This window comes from Leiobunum rupestre, chromosome 5 (genome assembly GCF_980474605.1).
Source record: "Leiobunum rupestre chromosome 5, qqLeiRupe1.1.hap1, whole genome shotgun sequence".
NCBI classification, from domain to species: Eukaryota; Metazoa; Arthropoda; class Arachnida; order Opiliones; family Sclerosomatidae; genus Leiobunum; species Leiobunum rupestre.
In genome coordinates this window covers 33,339,384-33,355,733 of record NC_143388.1, presented here as the reverse complement: position 1 = coordinate 33,355,733, position 16,350 = coordinate 33,339,384, and the positions used below count along the sequence as shown (strand labels likewise).

The 16,350-nt window shown below is 36.3% G+C and overlaps 4 protein-coding genes across 7 annotated transcripts in view; 3 read left to right on the top strand and 1 right to left on the bottom strand.

Annotated features, from left to right (window-relative positions):
- The first annotated feature begins 217 nt into the window (after positions 1–217).
- LOC149944213 (uncharacterized) lies at positions 218–3,406 on the top strand. The gene is made up of 4 exons (XM_090176306.1): positions 218–273; positions 854–1,071; positions 1,591–1,877; positions 3,073–3,406. Exons 2-4 carry the CDS (start codon positions 907–909, stop codon positions 3,404–3,406), a joined length of 786 nt encoding a protein of 261 aa, XP_090032432.1. The 5' UTR covers positions 218–273; positions 854–906.
- Positions 3,407–3,704: 298 nt separating this feature from the next.
- Positions 3,705–10,556, top strand: unc-45 (unc-45 myosin chaperone). The gene is made up of 14 exons (XM_090174709.1): positions 3,705–3,985; positions 4,067–4,242; positions 4,299–4,559; positions 4,636–4,963; positions 5,106–5,283; positions 5,341–5,410; positions 6,750–7,072; positions 7,329–7,470; positions 7,528–7,668; positions 7,725–8,021; positions 8,088–8,203; positions 9,137–9,254; positions 9,327–9,476; positions 10,094–10,556. The coding sequence occupies exons 1-14, from the start codon at positions 3,778–3,780 to the stop codon at positions 10,379–10,381; spliced, it is 2,796 nt and encodes a 931-aa protein (XP_090030835.1). The 5' UTR covers positions 3,705–3,777; the 3' UTR covers positions 10,382–10,556.
- A 5-nt stretch (positions 10,557–10,561) lies between these two features.
- On the bottom strand, positions 10,562–16,183 carry Mtmr6 (Myotubularin related protein 6). 4 transcript variants are annotated; one of them, XM_090174711.1, is made up of 15 exons: positions 16,166–16,183; positions 13,945–14,016; positions 13,741–13,857; positions 13,506–13,668; positions 13,286–13,443; positions 13,097–13,222; positions 12,902–13,036; positions 12,705–12,837; positions 12,411–12,643; positions 12,104–12,354; positions 11,916–12,041; positions 11,719–11,845; positions 11,443–11,653; positions 11,257–11,381; positions 10,562–11,199 (listed from the first exon to the last, which is right to left on the bottom strand). In XM_090174711.1, the coding sequence occupies exons 2-15, from the start codon at positions 13,966–13,968 to the stop codon at positions 11,053–11,055; spliced, it is 2,076 nt and encodes a 691-aa protein (XP_090030837.1). In that variant the 5' UTR covers positions 13,969–14,016; positions 16,166–16,183; the 3' UTR covers positions 10,562–11,052. The 4 variants fall into 4 exon arrangements, with proteins under 4 accessions (XP_090030837.1, XP_090030836.1, XP_090030838.1 ...); XM_090174710.1 differs by lacking the exon at positions 16,166–16,183 and adding an exon at positions 14,085–14,196; XM_090174712.1 differs by lacking the exon at positions 16,166–16,183 and having other exon boundaries at positions 11,452–11,653; positions 13,945–14,082.
- The window catches only part of LOC149944210 (uncharacterized), a 63,074-nt gene continuing 60,944 nt past the window's right edge, over positions 14,221–16,350 (top strand). Inside the window, exon 1 of the mRNA XM_090174705.1 lies at positions 14,221–14,302. The gene's annotated coding sequence lies outside the window, so the exon portion shown is untranslated. The remainder of the gene's footprint in view (positions 14,303–16,350) is intronic.

The window sequence follows — 16,350 nt, the reverse complement described above, 5'->3', positions numbered from 1 at the left end:
CAGTATTTGTTGATGCGGTTTTCGCCATAAATTTTAGTTTTTAATGGGCTATAGGGCTATCTAACTGGTTAAAGCTTGACCGTTCCCCTTTAATAGTAAGTGTAAGGAGCTGTTGGCTCGCGTGGCTTGAATGGCTTGCCACCACCCTCCTACGCATTGTAACCCGGCCACCTGAATTAATGGCATAAAAAGTCGCTTGATGACTTAGGCCTAAGGTGGTGCCTTGGGTATTAGCCTAGCTGATTATTTTTACACTACATCGAACCTACGAAGGTACACGTTTCATTTTAATGACATAGATCCGATACTTATATCTTAATATTTATTAGTATTATCAGGAAACTATATAGGTATACACTTGGAATGTCTAAGGAAGATTTTTACGGCCGTGTTGAAGCTCGTAGAAACGGGCGTGTCTTAAAGCGGGAAAACTCACGAGAAAACTCTCGCGCCTCGCTACCCTAATTCGACGAAAACTTACATGATTATCTCTTTTATAACCATACAAATACCTGAAATTAGGTATCACAACACTTCTTTCGCGAAGTACGTTATAATTACTTCAAAATATTAAGTACGATAACAAATTGAGGTTTTTAAATCCATTGTTTTATAAGCCTACTTTGCGCGGGAAGATCGCCTATTTTTTACCATGACGACGCATTCTTTTCGCGTCAAACCTCGAGCCCATGATTTTGAAATGTCGTGTTACGTCTTACACTTGACGTGGTTAAGCCCCGCCTTTTTCTCGACGCGCTTTCGTATCACCGTCCCAATGGAACCTTAGAAATTCCAAGTGTATACCTCTATAGTTTCCTGCTATTATATTGTTATTACTTAATGATTTTTTTAGGCAGCGTTAAACTCCCCAAGAGGACTTGGGGTCGAGTCTTGCTTTGGTCCTGGATGTTCCCGGTAATCGTGTTAACCGCCCTAATCAGTAGCAAGTTAATATCTTCCTTGTCAACCCATAACTCCAACGATCAAATCAAAACTTTGGAAGATCTATTAAGATTCCCGAAAATCCAACCATTGTTTTCGCAAGGATCGAGCGAAGCGGAATATTTCAAGGTTTGTCTATTTTTGGCCTATTTCCGCCTGTAGAAGTGTTTCACTTGCGGAACGTTGGTGTTATGGGAGAAACAAACATTTGAGGGACGTTATTCTTTCATTATATTTTAGTGTTGTTAATTTTCCGGTAAAATAAAATACGGAAAATTTTCCGCAAATCGTAAAAATAAAAAATTTAAACATAAATTACTTTTTAAGGGTTTTTAATGTTTTTAACTTTTTATCGATATAAAATGTCTAATAACAGTAAACACAAGGTTCGTAAAAATGCTCGCCGCACTATATGCAGTAAACATACTACAAAACATTAAGTGTTACATTGTTAATCAGTGCTGCGAGTCTAGAGGTTTAGTTTTACTTTTAGATTCGAAAAAATGAGGCGAAAATGCCGCTTTAAATTTGCAAACAATAAATTAGACTAATCATGGAATGTATACTTTTTTATTTTTTTCGCAATAATAACGAAAATTTTCCGAAAAAAAAGGCCTTGGTCATCATACAACACTATTATATTTACAGCATATCACCTTCAGTCCATATTCGGATATTTGGAAAAGAGCTAAAAACATGTACGGTTCATTCAAGGATGCGACTGAACTGGAGTCCGACGAGGTTTTAACCGAAGTGGAAAGGAACAAATACGTTATAATTAACGATTTATCCACTTTCGAAAGCAATTTGGCCACTAGATTCGCCAAGTTTAAAAAGTGTAACTTCGATATGGCAAAGCCGTACGTTTCTTCGTACTTAGCCATGATGTTTCGAAAAAATATTAGCCTGATATTCTCCGAAAACGTCAATGGAAAGTTAGTATCTTGCTTACAGCTGAAGCAAGGTTGTAGAGTCTGAAGTTAGCACTCTCGACTCGCAGCCGGGTTCGATCCCAGCTCGTGGCACTGGGTGAAAACTCGGAATAACTCCTTCCGCGTTGAGTTTGCAAAAATATCTCCCCACTGGTTTAAAAGGTCCCCCCCCCCCCCCGGGTTCTTCGGGTTCCCCTTTCCATAAATACTTGAAGAGGTTAACCTTAATAGTTAGTGCTGGAACAGGCCCGTAACCAGATGCCAAAACTCGGGGACACTCAATTTTTTTTGGAGGGGTGCCAATGCCTTGATACTATAAATCGTAATTTAAATTAGTAAATATACCGAAATTGGCTTTATTTTGTAATTTTTTCAATTATGAATTTCGACATCGTTGAAAACAGAATATTTGATTAAAAATACAGGTAACCGATGTTATTTGATATTAGTTGGTAGTTGAGCAATCGATTTTTTTTGGGGTCGGTTGGTTGGTGCTCAAGTATTCATTTGGGGGCGCTGAGTGTGTCAATGGTATCGTTTTTGAAATACACGTGAAGTAAAAGTTAGAAGGGTATTTATTGGGGAGATAATGAAGTGAAAAGGTAGAAACAGTGTTGCCTAGTGAGAGCCTCGAGAACTAAGAAAGCACTGGGGAAGGCTAGCAGGCTTATTACTATTTTGTCAATTCAGTTCAGTTCTCTCCAGGCCCCGGGTAGGTCCCTTTTGGTTCAGGGAAGCTCACTATTTCTTCGCGTTAGGGGCACAGTGGGGGGAACGCGGTTGTGTCACCACGTTGGTGGTTTGGTAGGTATTCTAATCGACCACCATTTATCACGTAGGTGTTTGGTGGCCGTAGTAGTCTTCGTTGTTGTGTTTGATGGCGTTAGTCCCAGCCTTCGAAGGGGATCTGGTACTGGGTTTGGCTCTCCGGGAGCACCGTCTTCGTCGCGGTAATAGCGTAACTCAGTGGGATCGGCGCAGAGTTTGTACTGAGGGTCGCCACCGATAATCTCTTCCTCCGTAGCTGCAGTTGGGAGAGCACCCGTGCGCGCCCGAAACAAAACTTCAGACTGGCTCGGAGACACGTAATGAGAAATTTCAGTTCACTCGACGAAAACGCTACCGCCATCTATCTACGTATCTATATAAAATGTAAATTTAAAATACTGAAGATTCAAAAATTATGTTTCTTTTTCAGAATTTTATTGCTGCAACAATACGGTGTTCTGGATTATTTAGCGAAGAAAGAACTGCAAAGTTTGGACGTTTGTTTAAATTTTCACGAAACTGATGGAGACACAAATTCGCTTGAAAAATTAGCGGGTATTTTTATACTTGGGATGGTTGGTGCTTTTCTCGCTACTGTGGAATTCATTGGAGAAGTATTATCACGCAAACTTTACCATTTGCCCCTAATATTAGCGGGTATACCAAGAAAGAAGATTAAACTTATAAATCGCTTGAAAAGAGGTCGACAGAAATTGAACACTTTTAAAAGAATTCGTTTGTTAAGAATTGCTAGTAAAAAATGAAATATTTTGAATTTTTCATTTTATTCGGCACTTTATCCAGGGTCTGTTATGAACTTAATGGACTATTGGTGTGACCATAAGTAACATAAAAACTATTCATAAATAACATACTATCTATTCATAAATGACATAATATCTATTCATAAGTAACATAATAACTATTATTATGTTACTTATGGCGTGACCCATTAGTAACATAATAACTATTATTATGTTACTTATGGCGTGACCCATTGCCCTTCGAAATCTGAGCATCTCGAACGTTCTACCTGCTACACGACAAACATGGTTACGCAAAATCGCTTTTCCCATGCCCATATAAGCACGTGGTGTTTTTTGAATTGCGCAATATTTTAGTTCGACTTTTTAAAATGGCCGCGACAGACGCCAACAATTTGAAGGAAGAAGGTAATAAAAAATTTAGTTCCGGGGATTTTAGTGGAGCTTTAAGTTGTTACACGCAAGCTTTAAAGTTGTCTGATGAAAAGAGTGAAGAACGGGCAATTTTCCATAAAAATAGAGCGGCAACATACCTGAAGCTCGAACAGTATCAAAATGCTGTCAACGACTGTAAAGCAGGTAAGCCTTGCCTCACGTGGCTTCTAGAACTTTCCCAATGATAAAACATGTGTCTCGTGTCTATAATTAAATCTTTCTTAGCGCTCGATATTAAACCTTCGGATGTCAAAGCTTTATTCAGACGTTGTCAAGCTTATGAAAAACTTGAAAATTATAACGAAGCATTCAAAGATGCCAAAATGGTTCATCACATTGAACCTACCAACAAAGCCATTGAACCCGTTTTACGGAGGCTCAGCACAAAGCTTCAGGACATTGTCAGTTATTGATATATCCTAATTATTGAAGATAAATAATTTATTAATTGATTTAGGCTAAAGAGCAAGCGAGCACAGCAACTAGGGGAAAACAAATGTTTGATATTCTTTGTGATGATAATGCGGCTTTAGATAAAAGAGCCCAGGCTGCGAACAACTTGTTTGTTCTTGCTAAAGAGAATGCTGGCGCTGAATACATAGTAAAAACGGGGGGAATCAAAAAGATCCTAACCATAGTTAATAAAGTTAAAAGTCAAGAAATATTTCTATCCCTAATCCGAATATTTGGGGAGCTGTGCAAAAACAACGCCGAAAGAGTAAGATACTTCTTTTAAGTGTGCTTTTTTAAATTAATTAATTATGGAAAAACATTAATCAAAGCTACATGTTTAGACTAAGCTGGTATTGGCTCATGTTGGTGTAGAACTTATTGTTGAAAGCTTGAATTCAAAAGATGACCTGTTGATCTCAGCAGTACAATATGTTATTCAAGCTATGTTGAACTCCTTGAGCGGAGGTAATCCAATTGGAGGAAAGAAACCGGATAAAAGTTTACTCAAACAAAATGAATTGGATATTGACGAATTAATGTCATGTTTAACAAGACGGACGAATAGCCGAACCATGTCTGCTAAAGGCAGAGATGGTATTTTGGAAGTTTTAATGAAGAATTTGGATTATGAACAGTTAGATTGGGGAAAGAAACTAGTTAACTCTGGAGGTATGTTAAAAATCTGTTCAGTCACTAAACTCTAATCTTTTAATTAATCAATGTTTTAATTTTAATTTATTCACTGGTTTATTTATAAGTGAAAGGGCTTATATTTATAATAAGACAATTTATGATATAATTAAATTTTAAGGCCTCCAAAGACTAATGGAAGTTGCCAGTGAACTCGAAGATGTAAAATACGAGAGCAGTATTGATGTGACTGAGAATACTAAAACCAATTTAGCTGTTATTTTGGATCGCATATACCTTTGCATGGATCACGACAAAGCCAGAGATAATTATAGACAGGAGATTAAAACTTTCATCGAGTAAGTTAATTTTTGTATTCATTTTGATAAAATACTCAATTTAAAATTTTCCTTAAGTGAAAAACTAGGAGATCCTGAGGTAGAAGCCAAAGTCCGTGCCACAGCTGCAATTACAACTTTGCTGCAAGTGAGTACATTTATTTGTAAATAAAAAGCATAATCACTAGACATGTGCGAGCCTTGATTTTTGGGTTTCGAGCTAAATTTCTCTTTTTTAGTATCGAACAGAGCTTTAAAATTTTATCAAGCTTTCAAAGCTTTTAGTCTTGGCTTAAAAAGTAGTTTCGAGTACTGGAATAATTAAGCTTAGCTTAAAAAGGGGGTTTCGAGTACTCGAATAATTAGGCTTAGCTGTATTTCTTCAGGACTTGTACTTTCATCAGATGAGGAATCATTTGAACTAGAATCTTCACTTTCATCACTAGGTTCTATTATTTCTAGGGCTGTGCGGGTAGTGCTTTTTTGGGTTCGGGTCGGGTACGGGTAAATCAGAAATATTTCTTTAGGGTATCGGGTCGGGTAGCCAATTTTTATCGGGTATTCGGGTATTTAAGCCTAAGCAAAATAACTATTCGGATACTAAAAATAACGGGTAATTATCGGGTAGTTACATTATTTAAGGGAATTAAATAATTAAACTTTTATTTATCCAAAATTCAAAAACAATCCTTTTATTTTAGTATTTTAGTACAGTTTCATTAGAGACATATGTTGAAATATCACATTTTAGCTGTAAAATATGATAAAATACATGAACTTCAACTTGAGATCATTTAGATAGCTAAGGAAGACTAGAGTAAAATATGAAAATACTAAAATAGTCGTGGACGGTTTGGTCAAGGTTAACTAATATTTGGCGGCAAAATTTGAATACCCGAATATTTGGCGGGAAATTTGAATACCCGAATATTTGGCGGGAAATTTGAATACCCGAATATTTGGCGGGAAAATTTGAATACCCGAATATTTGGCGGTAAAAAATTTAATACCCGAATATTTGGCGGTAAAAAATTTAATACCCGATCACTTTCGGGTATTTAAAAATTTAAATTTCGGGTATCGGGGCGGATACCCGACCGAGCATCGGGTCGGGTATCAATACCCGCACAGCCCTAATTATTTCTTCATTAAAAGAATATTTACTGCCAGAGCTTTTACATTTATTTGAAGCCATATTTCTGAATTTTAAATTAATAACTGGCCATACAAGGGATTACAAGAAAATAGTGGACTGATGAACCACCAAACAACTGACAGGCTAGTGCACCTGGGCACCCTACGTTATGTAACTTAGGTCGCCTGTAGTGCCTTGTTAAGAATAGTTTCGAATACCCTAAAGTTAAGCTTGGGCCTCAATTTGAGGCTTGAACCATTTTCAAGCTTTTCAAATAAGGCTTTTCGAGCCGGGTCGAAATTGAGTATTCGCACATGCCTAATAATCACATAAATTTTTCTTAATTCAAAAGGGTCCTGTTGACATTGGCAATGCGTGCTTAGGACAGTCTGGTATTGTGGAGATGATGTTGGTAATGGCAGGAACTGATGATCACTTACAACAGAAAGTAGCTGCTGAAGCCATAATAGCGGCTGCTTCGAAGAAAGACAAATGTTCCAGTATTATATCCATGGGAATGGGAATTCTTAAGAAACTCTATCAGTCACAAGATGACAGTATTAAAGTTCGGGCTTTAGTTGGATTATGTAAAGTCGGATCATTCGGTGGAGGGGATGCGTCCATTAAACCTTTCGCAGATGGGTCAAGTTTAAAACTAGCTAATGCTTGTCGAAAGTAATTTTCTAATTTCTAGGCACGTGTGAGCCTTAATTTTTGGGTTTCGAGCAGAGCTTCGAGCATGAAAAATTTCAGTTAAGCCTAGGCCTCGATTTTAGGCTAGAACCATTTTCAAGCTTTTCAACTAAGGTGCTTCAAGCCAGGTACTCTGTTCTAAGCTCGATCGCGTACTCGAACGAAATTGAATACTCGCACATGACTACTAATTGGTCATATTGGTAAACTATTTCAAGAGGGAAATTATTTATTGAAGGTTTCTAGTAAACCCCACAAAAGACAAAGATATTCGTAAATGGGCAGCGGAAGGTTTATCCTATTTGACCTTGGATGCTGAGGTGAAGGAAGAATTAATTGAAGATGCTGCTGCAATTACTGCTCTCATTGAACTAGCGAAGGTGAAGTTCTAAACAAAAATTTAGTTTTACAAATTTTTAATTGCGATATTTTTATAGACTGGAAACAAATCTGTGGTTTACGGTGTAGTGACTACACTGGTGAACCTGACTAATAGTTACGATAAACAAGAAATTATGCCAGAACTTGTTGAATTGGCCAAGTTTTCCAAGCAACATATTCCCGAAGAACATATTAAAGTAATTCATGTGATTCCTAGTTTGGCCACTTTTGGTTTTTAACATATTGATTATAGGATTCAAAAGAATTTCTGGATAAAAGAATTAAAAGACTGTCTGAACTTGGAGTTTCAACTGGCTTAGTTGCTTTATCTACAACCGACAGCAAGAGTTGCCGGGAACTGATTGCCCGAGTGTTTAATTCAATTTGTGAACAAACAGATTTACGTGGCTCCGTTGTTCAACAAGGTGGCGCCAAGATATTAGTCAAAGTAGCGTTAGAAAATACTCAAAAAGGAAAATTAGTCGCAGCTCAAGCTCTTTCGAGAATTGCTATATCAATAAATCCCGAAACCGCCTTCCCAGGACAAAGGGTGGGATGTTATCAAATTAATTCTGATTACTACTTGTTTTTAACAATTTATGATCTTTTTTAACAGGCTGCTGAAGTTGTACGCCCTATTATGGCTCTGTTACACCCCGACTGTTCTGGCCTGGAAAATTTTGAAGCCCTTATGGCTTTGACCAATCTTGCTCAAGTTGGACCTACCATACGGTATGAACTAGGCCTGTGCGAGTACTCAAAAATAGCGAGTTCCCGGGTCCTTTGCCAAGAGTTAAAAAAATTACTCGAATTGGACACTCGAGTTTATAAAAGATAAATACCCAGCGAGTCCGTTTATTTCCCCAGCGAGTCCGTTTATTTCCCCAGCGAGTCCGTTTATTTCCCCAGCGAGTCCGTTTATTTCCCCAGCGAGTCCGTTTATTTCCCCAGCGAGGTCGTTTATTTCCCCAGCGAGGTCGTTTATTTCCCCAGCGAGGGCGTTTATTTCCCCAGCGAGGGCGTTTATTTCCCCAGCGAGGCCGTTTATTTCCCCAGCGGGGCCGTTTATTTCCCCAGCGGGGCCGTTTATTTCCCCAGCGGGGCCGTTTATTTCCCCAGCGGGGCCGTTTATTTCCCCAGCGGGGCCGTTTATTTCCCCAGCGAGGCCGTTTATTTCCCCAGCGAGGCCGTTTATTTCCCCAGCGAGGCCGTTTATTTCCCCAGCGAGGCCGTTTATTTCCCCAGCGAGGCCGTTTATTTCCCCAGCGATTCTTATTTTGCTTTGCTTCTAAATACTCCTCAAATTATTTTTTTTTGGTAGTAAATATTTATCACAAAAGCGATAAATCCCTGATAGTGATAATAAAATTAGGTTTTCGAGAATATATGTAATTTTTTAACGCCAATTGGAAATTTCAAATAAGTCATATTTATTTAATAATTAGTTAAGTACATAATGTATAATTACTTAAAATATTTTTTCATTTTTTTAAATGTTTAGGATAAAATTTAGGGCTAGAGTTAAAATCCATTTCTTATGGACTCGAAGACTTGAATGAGTATTGAAAAATTGGACTCGAAAACTCGCAAGTCCAATTTTCCAAGACTCTCACACCCAAAAATTATTGTATTTATGCCTAAATAAGAAAAATATTTCTATTCCAGGGAACGTATCTTATCCGATACAGGATTTAGTAAAATAGAAAATTACATGTATGAAGATCATTTGGAAATTAAGCGCGCAGCAGTTCAATGCCTTGTTAACTTGATGTTCAGCGAAACGGTTCGTTATTTGGTTTTAACTTAAGTTTTTGTAAGTGCAATGGTATTTATAAGAAAGTTTTTTTATTTGTAGGTCATCAAACTATATGAAGGCGAAAATGACAGAGTGAAGTATTTGGTTATTATCTCAGATGATGAGGATTACGAGACTGCCAAAGCTGCGTCTGGGGCATTGGCAATGTTGCTCTCTGTTAGTAAGAAGGCGTGCAAGAAAGTTTTTGATGTAAGTTTTTACTTCTTTTAAAGTTTATAATAAAACAGCAAGGTGCCAGCCACTGCTGCTCTTTATGTTTTTTTTTCTTAATTTCTAACAATAAGCAAGATTTCCAGATTTTAAGAAATTCCGTGATTTAAAAAACATTGAATATAATCTTAGAAAATCAAAAATAATCGGAAAAAAATTGAAAATCTTTAATTCATTTATTAAAAATCAAAGATTATTTTAGAAAAAGTTAAATATTTGGAATCTAAAGCAATCAGGGAAATCTTTGATAATATATAAAAAATCGTTGATATCATGGTTTTGCCAATAAAAATCAGAATGTTTAATGAAAAGCATAGAAGATAATTTTCAAAATAATAAAATAACGCGGAATCGTAAGAAATAGAGTAAATGTTTAGAAATCTTCTTTTACAAATTTTACTTAAGTGGCTGGTTCCTCTTAAGAAAACTACACAGAGACACTTTAATTTTTGAGAACAAACTTATGGTTTTGGCCAAAGGCCTCAGACACCAAACACAGACACTTAAATTGTATCTAAAAAAAATATGTGATGGCCAGAAAACACATACGTTTAATCTGCATAATATAAAAAGATAACCACTTTTTTAATGTTTAGTGCAATAGTTGGCATGAGATCCTGACCAAATTAACAGCCAGTGAAGATCATGATTTGCAACATCGCGGAGTGTGCATTGTCGCCAGTCTTGTTGAGTCATCGAAGGAAGCTGCTGAGAAACTTGTAGAGACAAATTTACTGGAAATTCTCATGGCTCTAACACGCCCCGAGGTTCCCGTACCAGAAAAGATCAAAATAATCGTTGCCAAAACCTTGGCTAAGGCCGAATCTTGGAAAGTAATTCAGAAACCCGGAGACTCCAAAGAAGCAGACTATGATGACGAATAAATGAACCCACCAAAATGTGTTACTTAATAATTTTATACTTTAGGTTAGTTTTGTACCCTTATTTATTATTAGTTTTAAATATTAAGAAAGCATGTTAATGCCAAGTGCCTTATAGATCATTGTTCAATTTGAAACTTAAACTTGTTTGTGAAATAAATAAAAAGAGAGAGAGTGATATGTTTTAAAATAGATTTTATTTGTTCCATATTGATGTACACGCTCTGTATTAACATTTCATTTTCAAGTCAGGCCTATAAATCTTAAGATATGCAGCGCACGTGTAATTGCCACGATTTCAGGCAGTCTTATATCCTTTTCCAAAGTAACAAATACTGTTGTGGGTGACTAGGTTACGATTAACATAATATTTTCAAGGTAGCAGTGATAAAAAGTAATTATCCATATCAAATTATATCAAAATTTAAATTACTAAAAATTAGTACAATATTTTATAAAAAATGTTTGAAACGAAAATATTGTTCAAATAATAAATATAATACAAGGCTATAGTTAAATTACATTTTTACAAAATATTCCGGCACCCCATTGCAATTATGTCTCATTTTGCCAAAGTTTTCTATATTAACATTATTAATAAGTATATTTTCGCATCAATAGGGGGGATTTTTAAAGGATGTAAATTACACATCTAACTCTAACATGGTTTGCGTTCAAGAATCAATTGAATTAGTACGCGTTAGCTCTTTATAGCAGTGTCGGCAAACTGGGGAGCGTTGCTTGGTTAAGTGTCCTGGAAGAGTGATTTTTTTATCAATACATCGAATGCAGAATACGTCTCCGCAACTCCAGCAATGAAACTGAAAAGTTTCCATTTTAATTATAAAATCTTTGGTGTTAAAATCTTCTACCATTACTTTTCTGCTAAAATGATCAAATGGTGTAGAACAAATACATTCCCGAATGTTACGAAACGTTTTCCAGGACAAAGCGACTGAATCCAATTCTAGAGATAGTTGATGACTTAAGCTGTCTCCTGCTTCTAAAAACCCAAAAAAAAAAACGTTTACTTTAGTTTATAGTCCAATTTTGTATAAACTTACTATTATTACTATCAAGAGCTCTACTTTCAACATCCCCAAAACCAGAATCGCGAATGCTGTTTCCGCTAGAAGCTTCACTTCTAATAGTCCCAGAAGAACTACGTCTAAATCCATCTAATACATCCGATAGACCACTGTCAATCATCTTATTGTCTACGTCTTTACTTGGTGTAGCAGCTGGACCCAACAATTCTTTAAGTTGAGCTATTCTCTATTTAACATTTTAAAAATTGAAAAAAATATATTTCTGGAAGGGTTTTTTACAAAATCCTTTACTTTTTCCAGAAGTTGCACGTGATCTTCTAAACTAGTAATATGATCTCTTGTTGCAACTAAAAGATCTCCAAGTGGTTCCCTCGGATGAACACCATTTTCAAAACGATTGTACATTCCTCTCCAAAAGCTACGTAAGTATTAAAAATTGTTGAGAAAAACAAAGTTGTAAATTTTTTTTTAAAAAGTTAAATACTAACTTTATGGCTTGAGGTGCTAAATCTGGCACCAATAAATCAACATTAGATTGCTTATAGAGAGGGTTTAAATACTCCGTTAAATGATTCCCTAAGTAGCCCCATAATGAGTATGTACGTTCCTTCAATCTAAATTTCAAATGTGAATTTATTTAAGATTGTCAATTTTGTTCAGAAAACTTGTATCACACCTAAGGTCTAAACGATCCTTTTCACAATTTCCAATAAAAGTACCAAATTGGCAAGAATAAACATGATCATGAATAGTAAGCAAGAAACGCTCATTAAATTGGAATGTAGATGGAAATTGTTGCGAAAGTTGCCAAATGGAGTCGATAAATTGGGTGAAAACCGGAGCGACTTCCTTGGGGTCCCCTTGAATATGACCACAACGATCTGTGAATTTATGGCCGAATGATAACCACTCTTTTTCAACCAGTGCCTGATGGAATGACCATTATTAACTTAAATACTTCTCAGAAGAACGCAAGATCATACTTGAAAACCAGTAATGGTACGATAATATGGATCTAAAAGCAAGGCAGCGAGAGAACAAGTTTGAGCTGTTCGGTCCCAACCATCGGAGCAATGAACCAAAACCGTAATTCCATCGTAGACAGCTTTGGATATTGAAGCTGACGTTTCAAGGACTGACCGGACGTGCTTTAACCAACCACAAGCTTCAAGACCACCAAGAAAAGCGCTCATGGAGGGAACTTTAAGTTCGCAAGCTCAAATTAAAGTAATGTTTAATAAACGCATTTAAAACTAATTAGAATAAATCTAACATACTATCAATTAATTTTTGCAAACTGTTCCTCATAACGTGGATATTTTCAATTCCAAAGAATTGAAATTTGATATTCTCGTAATATTCTTCATTTTCATAGCCTTTACCAGCTGCTCTGTTAGCCATAGCGTTTATCTAATGTAGTTAAAAAGTTAAGTCAAATTTGTTTCTACTATCAGTACTAAACCAATTGATTTACTTTAGGCCTGGTGTCCACGACGTACATAAACTTAGACCCCGGATTAGCCCGTAAAATACAAGTGAGCATTTGCTCATCTTCAAGACATCTTGCTTTAAATCCTGATAAAGGTTGACTGCATCTGCATATTGCTGCCTAAAATGTGGAAATTGTTAGTTAATATTTATTTTTGCCTCGCAAATCCCACGTTTTTACCATATTTTTATGTAAATAGGACAAAACTGGTAATCGACCTCGACTCCTAAACCGACTACTACTAACGAGAATAGGTGTTGTTGCGCTAGTAGGCGTGTATAAGAATCGGGGGTAAGTATCACAGATCTATAAAAATAATTCAGATTAAGATGATACCCTTAAAATAAAGTTCCTCAAAAATATATTAACCTCATAATCTTTATTGATAGTCGTTTGAGCCCATAATTTATTAGGAACGCCCATACGTGCAAATTCAGCTTGCAGATCAAATTTATCCCAGCCTGACACTTTAACCAGATCCTCGTTTGAAGCAGTATAGTGAAAACAGTAAAGATCATCCAAATTTACTACAGGTAAAATTAACGTTGTTATTTACCATATTTTGACTTAAGCATTTTTAGTGACTTACAAGGTTGAGAAAGGCTTTGTAATGATACAAAGATATCGTGACAATCTCGTTCACGGGGTATTACGAAAGTAACACAGATAAAATTTTTACACCTAATTTGAAGGGGGGACCCGGTAGTTGAAATAGGTAGCTTTTCCACGTTTGCAATGTGCATGTGAAGCACCTACATTTACAATGGCAATGTTACTTTAACGTATGGCATTATGAGTAATTAAGAAGAATCAAGTTACTCAACCCATGTTTCTTTTTTCCCTTCTGGATCGACGAATATTAAATGGGTAGCGGTCAAATAAAGTGTTCCGTTTGAGGGCTTTTTACTGTTAAACCTGTCTAGCATTCGAACGTTTTCCACCTTTATTATTAAAAACATAGGTAAAAATAAATTCAGTTTTCTAGCCATACTGCTTAATGGATTTTTATGCTTATTAAAAATACTCACTTTCGGTGTCTTAATTAACTCCATTTTTACGAAACGTAGGGTTCTTTAGCTTAAATTAAGATTTCTTCCCTACTAAGTAAGTAAAATTTTAAATATAACGATTACATTAACGTTAATAAGGAGGGGAAGTTAGGCAACACCTGCAAAAGTCATTATTTTTATTTTGCACTCATAGATGGCGGCACAACTTCGGTTTCGATTTTTTTTAAACCCGGCAATACGAGCTGTCTGCTCAAAAGAAATCCAGCCAGAATTGACAATCGAAGAAGTCAAGTTTTTTTTGCCGATTGCCATTTTATATTTTCTACTCAACTCGACAGATAAAACACTGCTCACTTTTTGGTGCTTAACTTTCAATGTAAGTAATTTTAAATTTTTTAATAGTAATTTGATATAACATAATTGAACTATGACGCAAACAAAGGGGCGCTTTTTGCCATTGTTTATTTGGCGGGGAATGATGGGGTGGGGACACGAGAAATAAACAAAGGGAGGCTTATGCAAATAAAGGTTTTGGCAATCCCTAATGAAAATTGCACTTGTAAATATTCACATTTAATTTTTCACTGTGTGTTATTTCTACACCGGAAAAATGCCAAAAACCGCACCCTAAATTCTCTATAAGACGATTTGGGGAAACACGTCATCTCTTCAGGGGTACAACAAAGCGGAAAGTTTGGGAGGCTATTGAATGTTTCACGAATAGTTTTTAAAAAGCTTATCTAATGGAAATTCAATTTTTTTTTATTAATTTGTATAATTAAAAAAAAAGAATACCTGCTAATGTCTTACTTAACTTGCATTATTTCTAACTTTAAACTTTCCAAGTTCTTAAGAAAGTTAAAAAAACACGCCACTTTTTTTATCTGTAAGGACGGGTTTAGTTTTTAACGATTACTTGGAGTGTTTTTTTAGGTGTGGATTTTTTGGTTTTATTCTAAACCTTTTCCAGATCTAAGATAAGCACTCTATAGAGTGTGGGGATCCGAAAAACCTGACAGACATGGGGCAAAATTGTTTATAGCCTATGTCAACGTTCCAGCCAAGGTCTTATGTGTCAAACTTTGGGAAAAGGGGGTCTTCCTTAAAGATATATTAGTTTACTGTATTGATTTCAGATAAAATTAATTTAATGGGACCTTGGCAATGAAATATTGGGGGATGCTTAAGGGGGATGTAAATGTAATGGAAAAGTCGGAAAATGAGCGTAAGATAAACGTTTTTTTTTACCGCCATATTTTGTCGAGAAGTCATGCGTAAAAATATTTAAAAGTCCACAGAAGAGCAATGCCCTTTGGTGTCTACCCAACGCTAATTTATCTATCAAAATCGAAAATAATACCTATTTATTTTTCATTATCATAAACATCGCGATAATGGCTGTAATTACGATGTTAGATTATATATATTCATTTTTTTCATGGTTGAGTACAAAATAAAGTAGTCTTTGTAACCTCTGGTATAAAAGTTCCGTTTTGATTTTGCGGGCGAAGTGAGCGCGCGCAGTGGGCCATGTTCGTACTAACCGTGAACTATGACGTCATTTGGGAACTATTTAATTTGGCGTAAACTCTTAGCCGGAAATGGGCTTTCCCACAATTCCAGACCATTTTTGAAATAATTAATTACTCGCTGATGATTTTTAAAACTAAAAATTATTAAGCAAAGCGTTTAGTGCCAGTGGTGGCCAAATGTTTTCGGATGTTTTACGATTTCGAAAAGAGAGGAAGTTTGGTGTGGAGATAAAGTGTACGTCGGGCCAAACCGGAAACGGAAGTTGGGCTATCATAAATTAGACGGAAGTGTCAAGCTTTGGGGGTTTAAGCTTTTGCGTTTTTATTCCAGTTACGTATTGGGTCGCTGACTTTCTAATATTTGTTTCCCAAGTTAGTCACGCGGGGGCGTTTCGTATGTTACAATTTCCCAAGCCTATTATATCGAGCAATTTCTTTTTATACCATAAGTCTATAATGTTATTCTATAAGTTTCTCACTTTGGGGAATATTTTACTAAGAGCTAGGAACGGATTGACGTCATCGCAAGAAAACAATCTCCCCCTAGCGTGGCGCTCTCAAAGGCTACGTGTGACGCGTTAGCAAGCGGACGCAAAACGGCGGCCAAGCCCGTAATGCAGTCTGTCTGGTGAATAACTCTCAGTAAAACTTGCATGTCAGGAATAAGAAGTGTCACAACAATATTATACACTTATGGTTATACACACTGTTAAATTTGGAGGCCTTTATAAGAGCACCTGCAGAAACGTTTTTGTTGAAAATTAAAGTAGTTGTTTGTGTGGGCTTTAGTTTGGTAAGACCGCGCACATCCGGCACGCGTCTGCCCCCTGGTGGGATGTTTTCACTTAACCTTTTTGGGATGATCTAGTTCCGGTTTCATTGTAAACATATT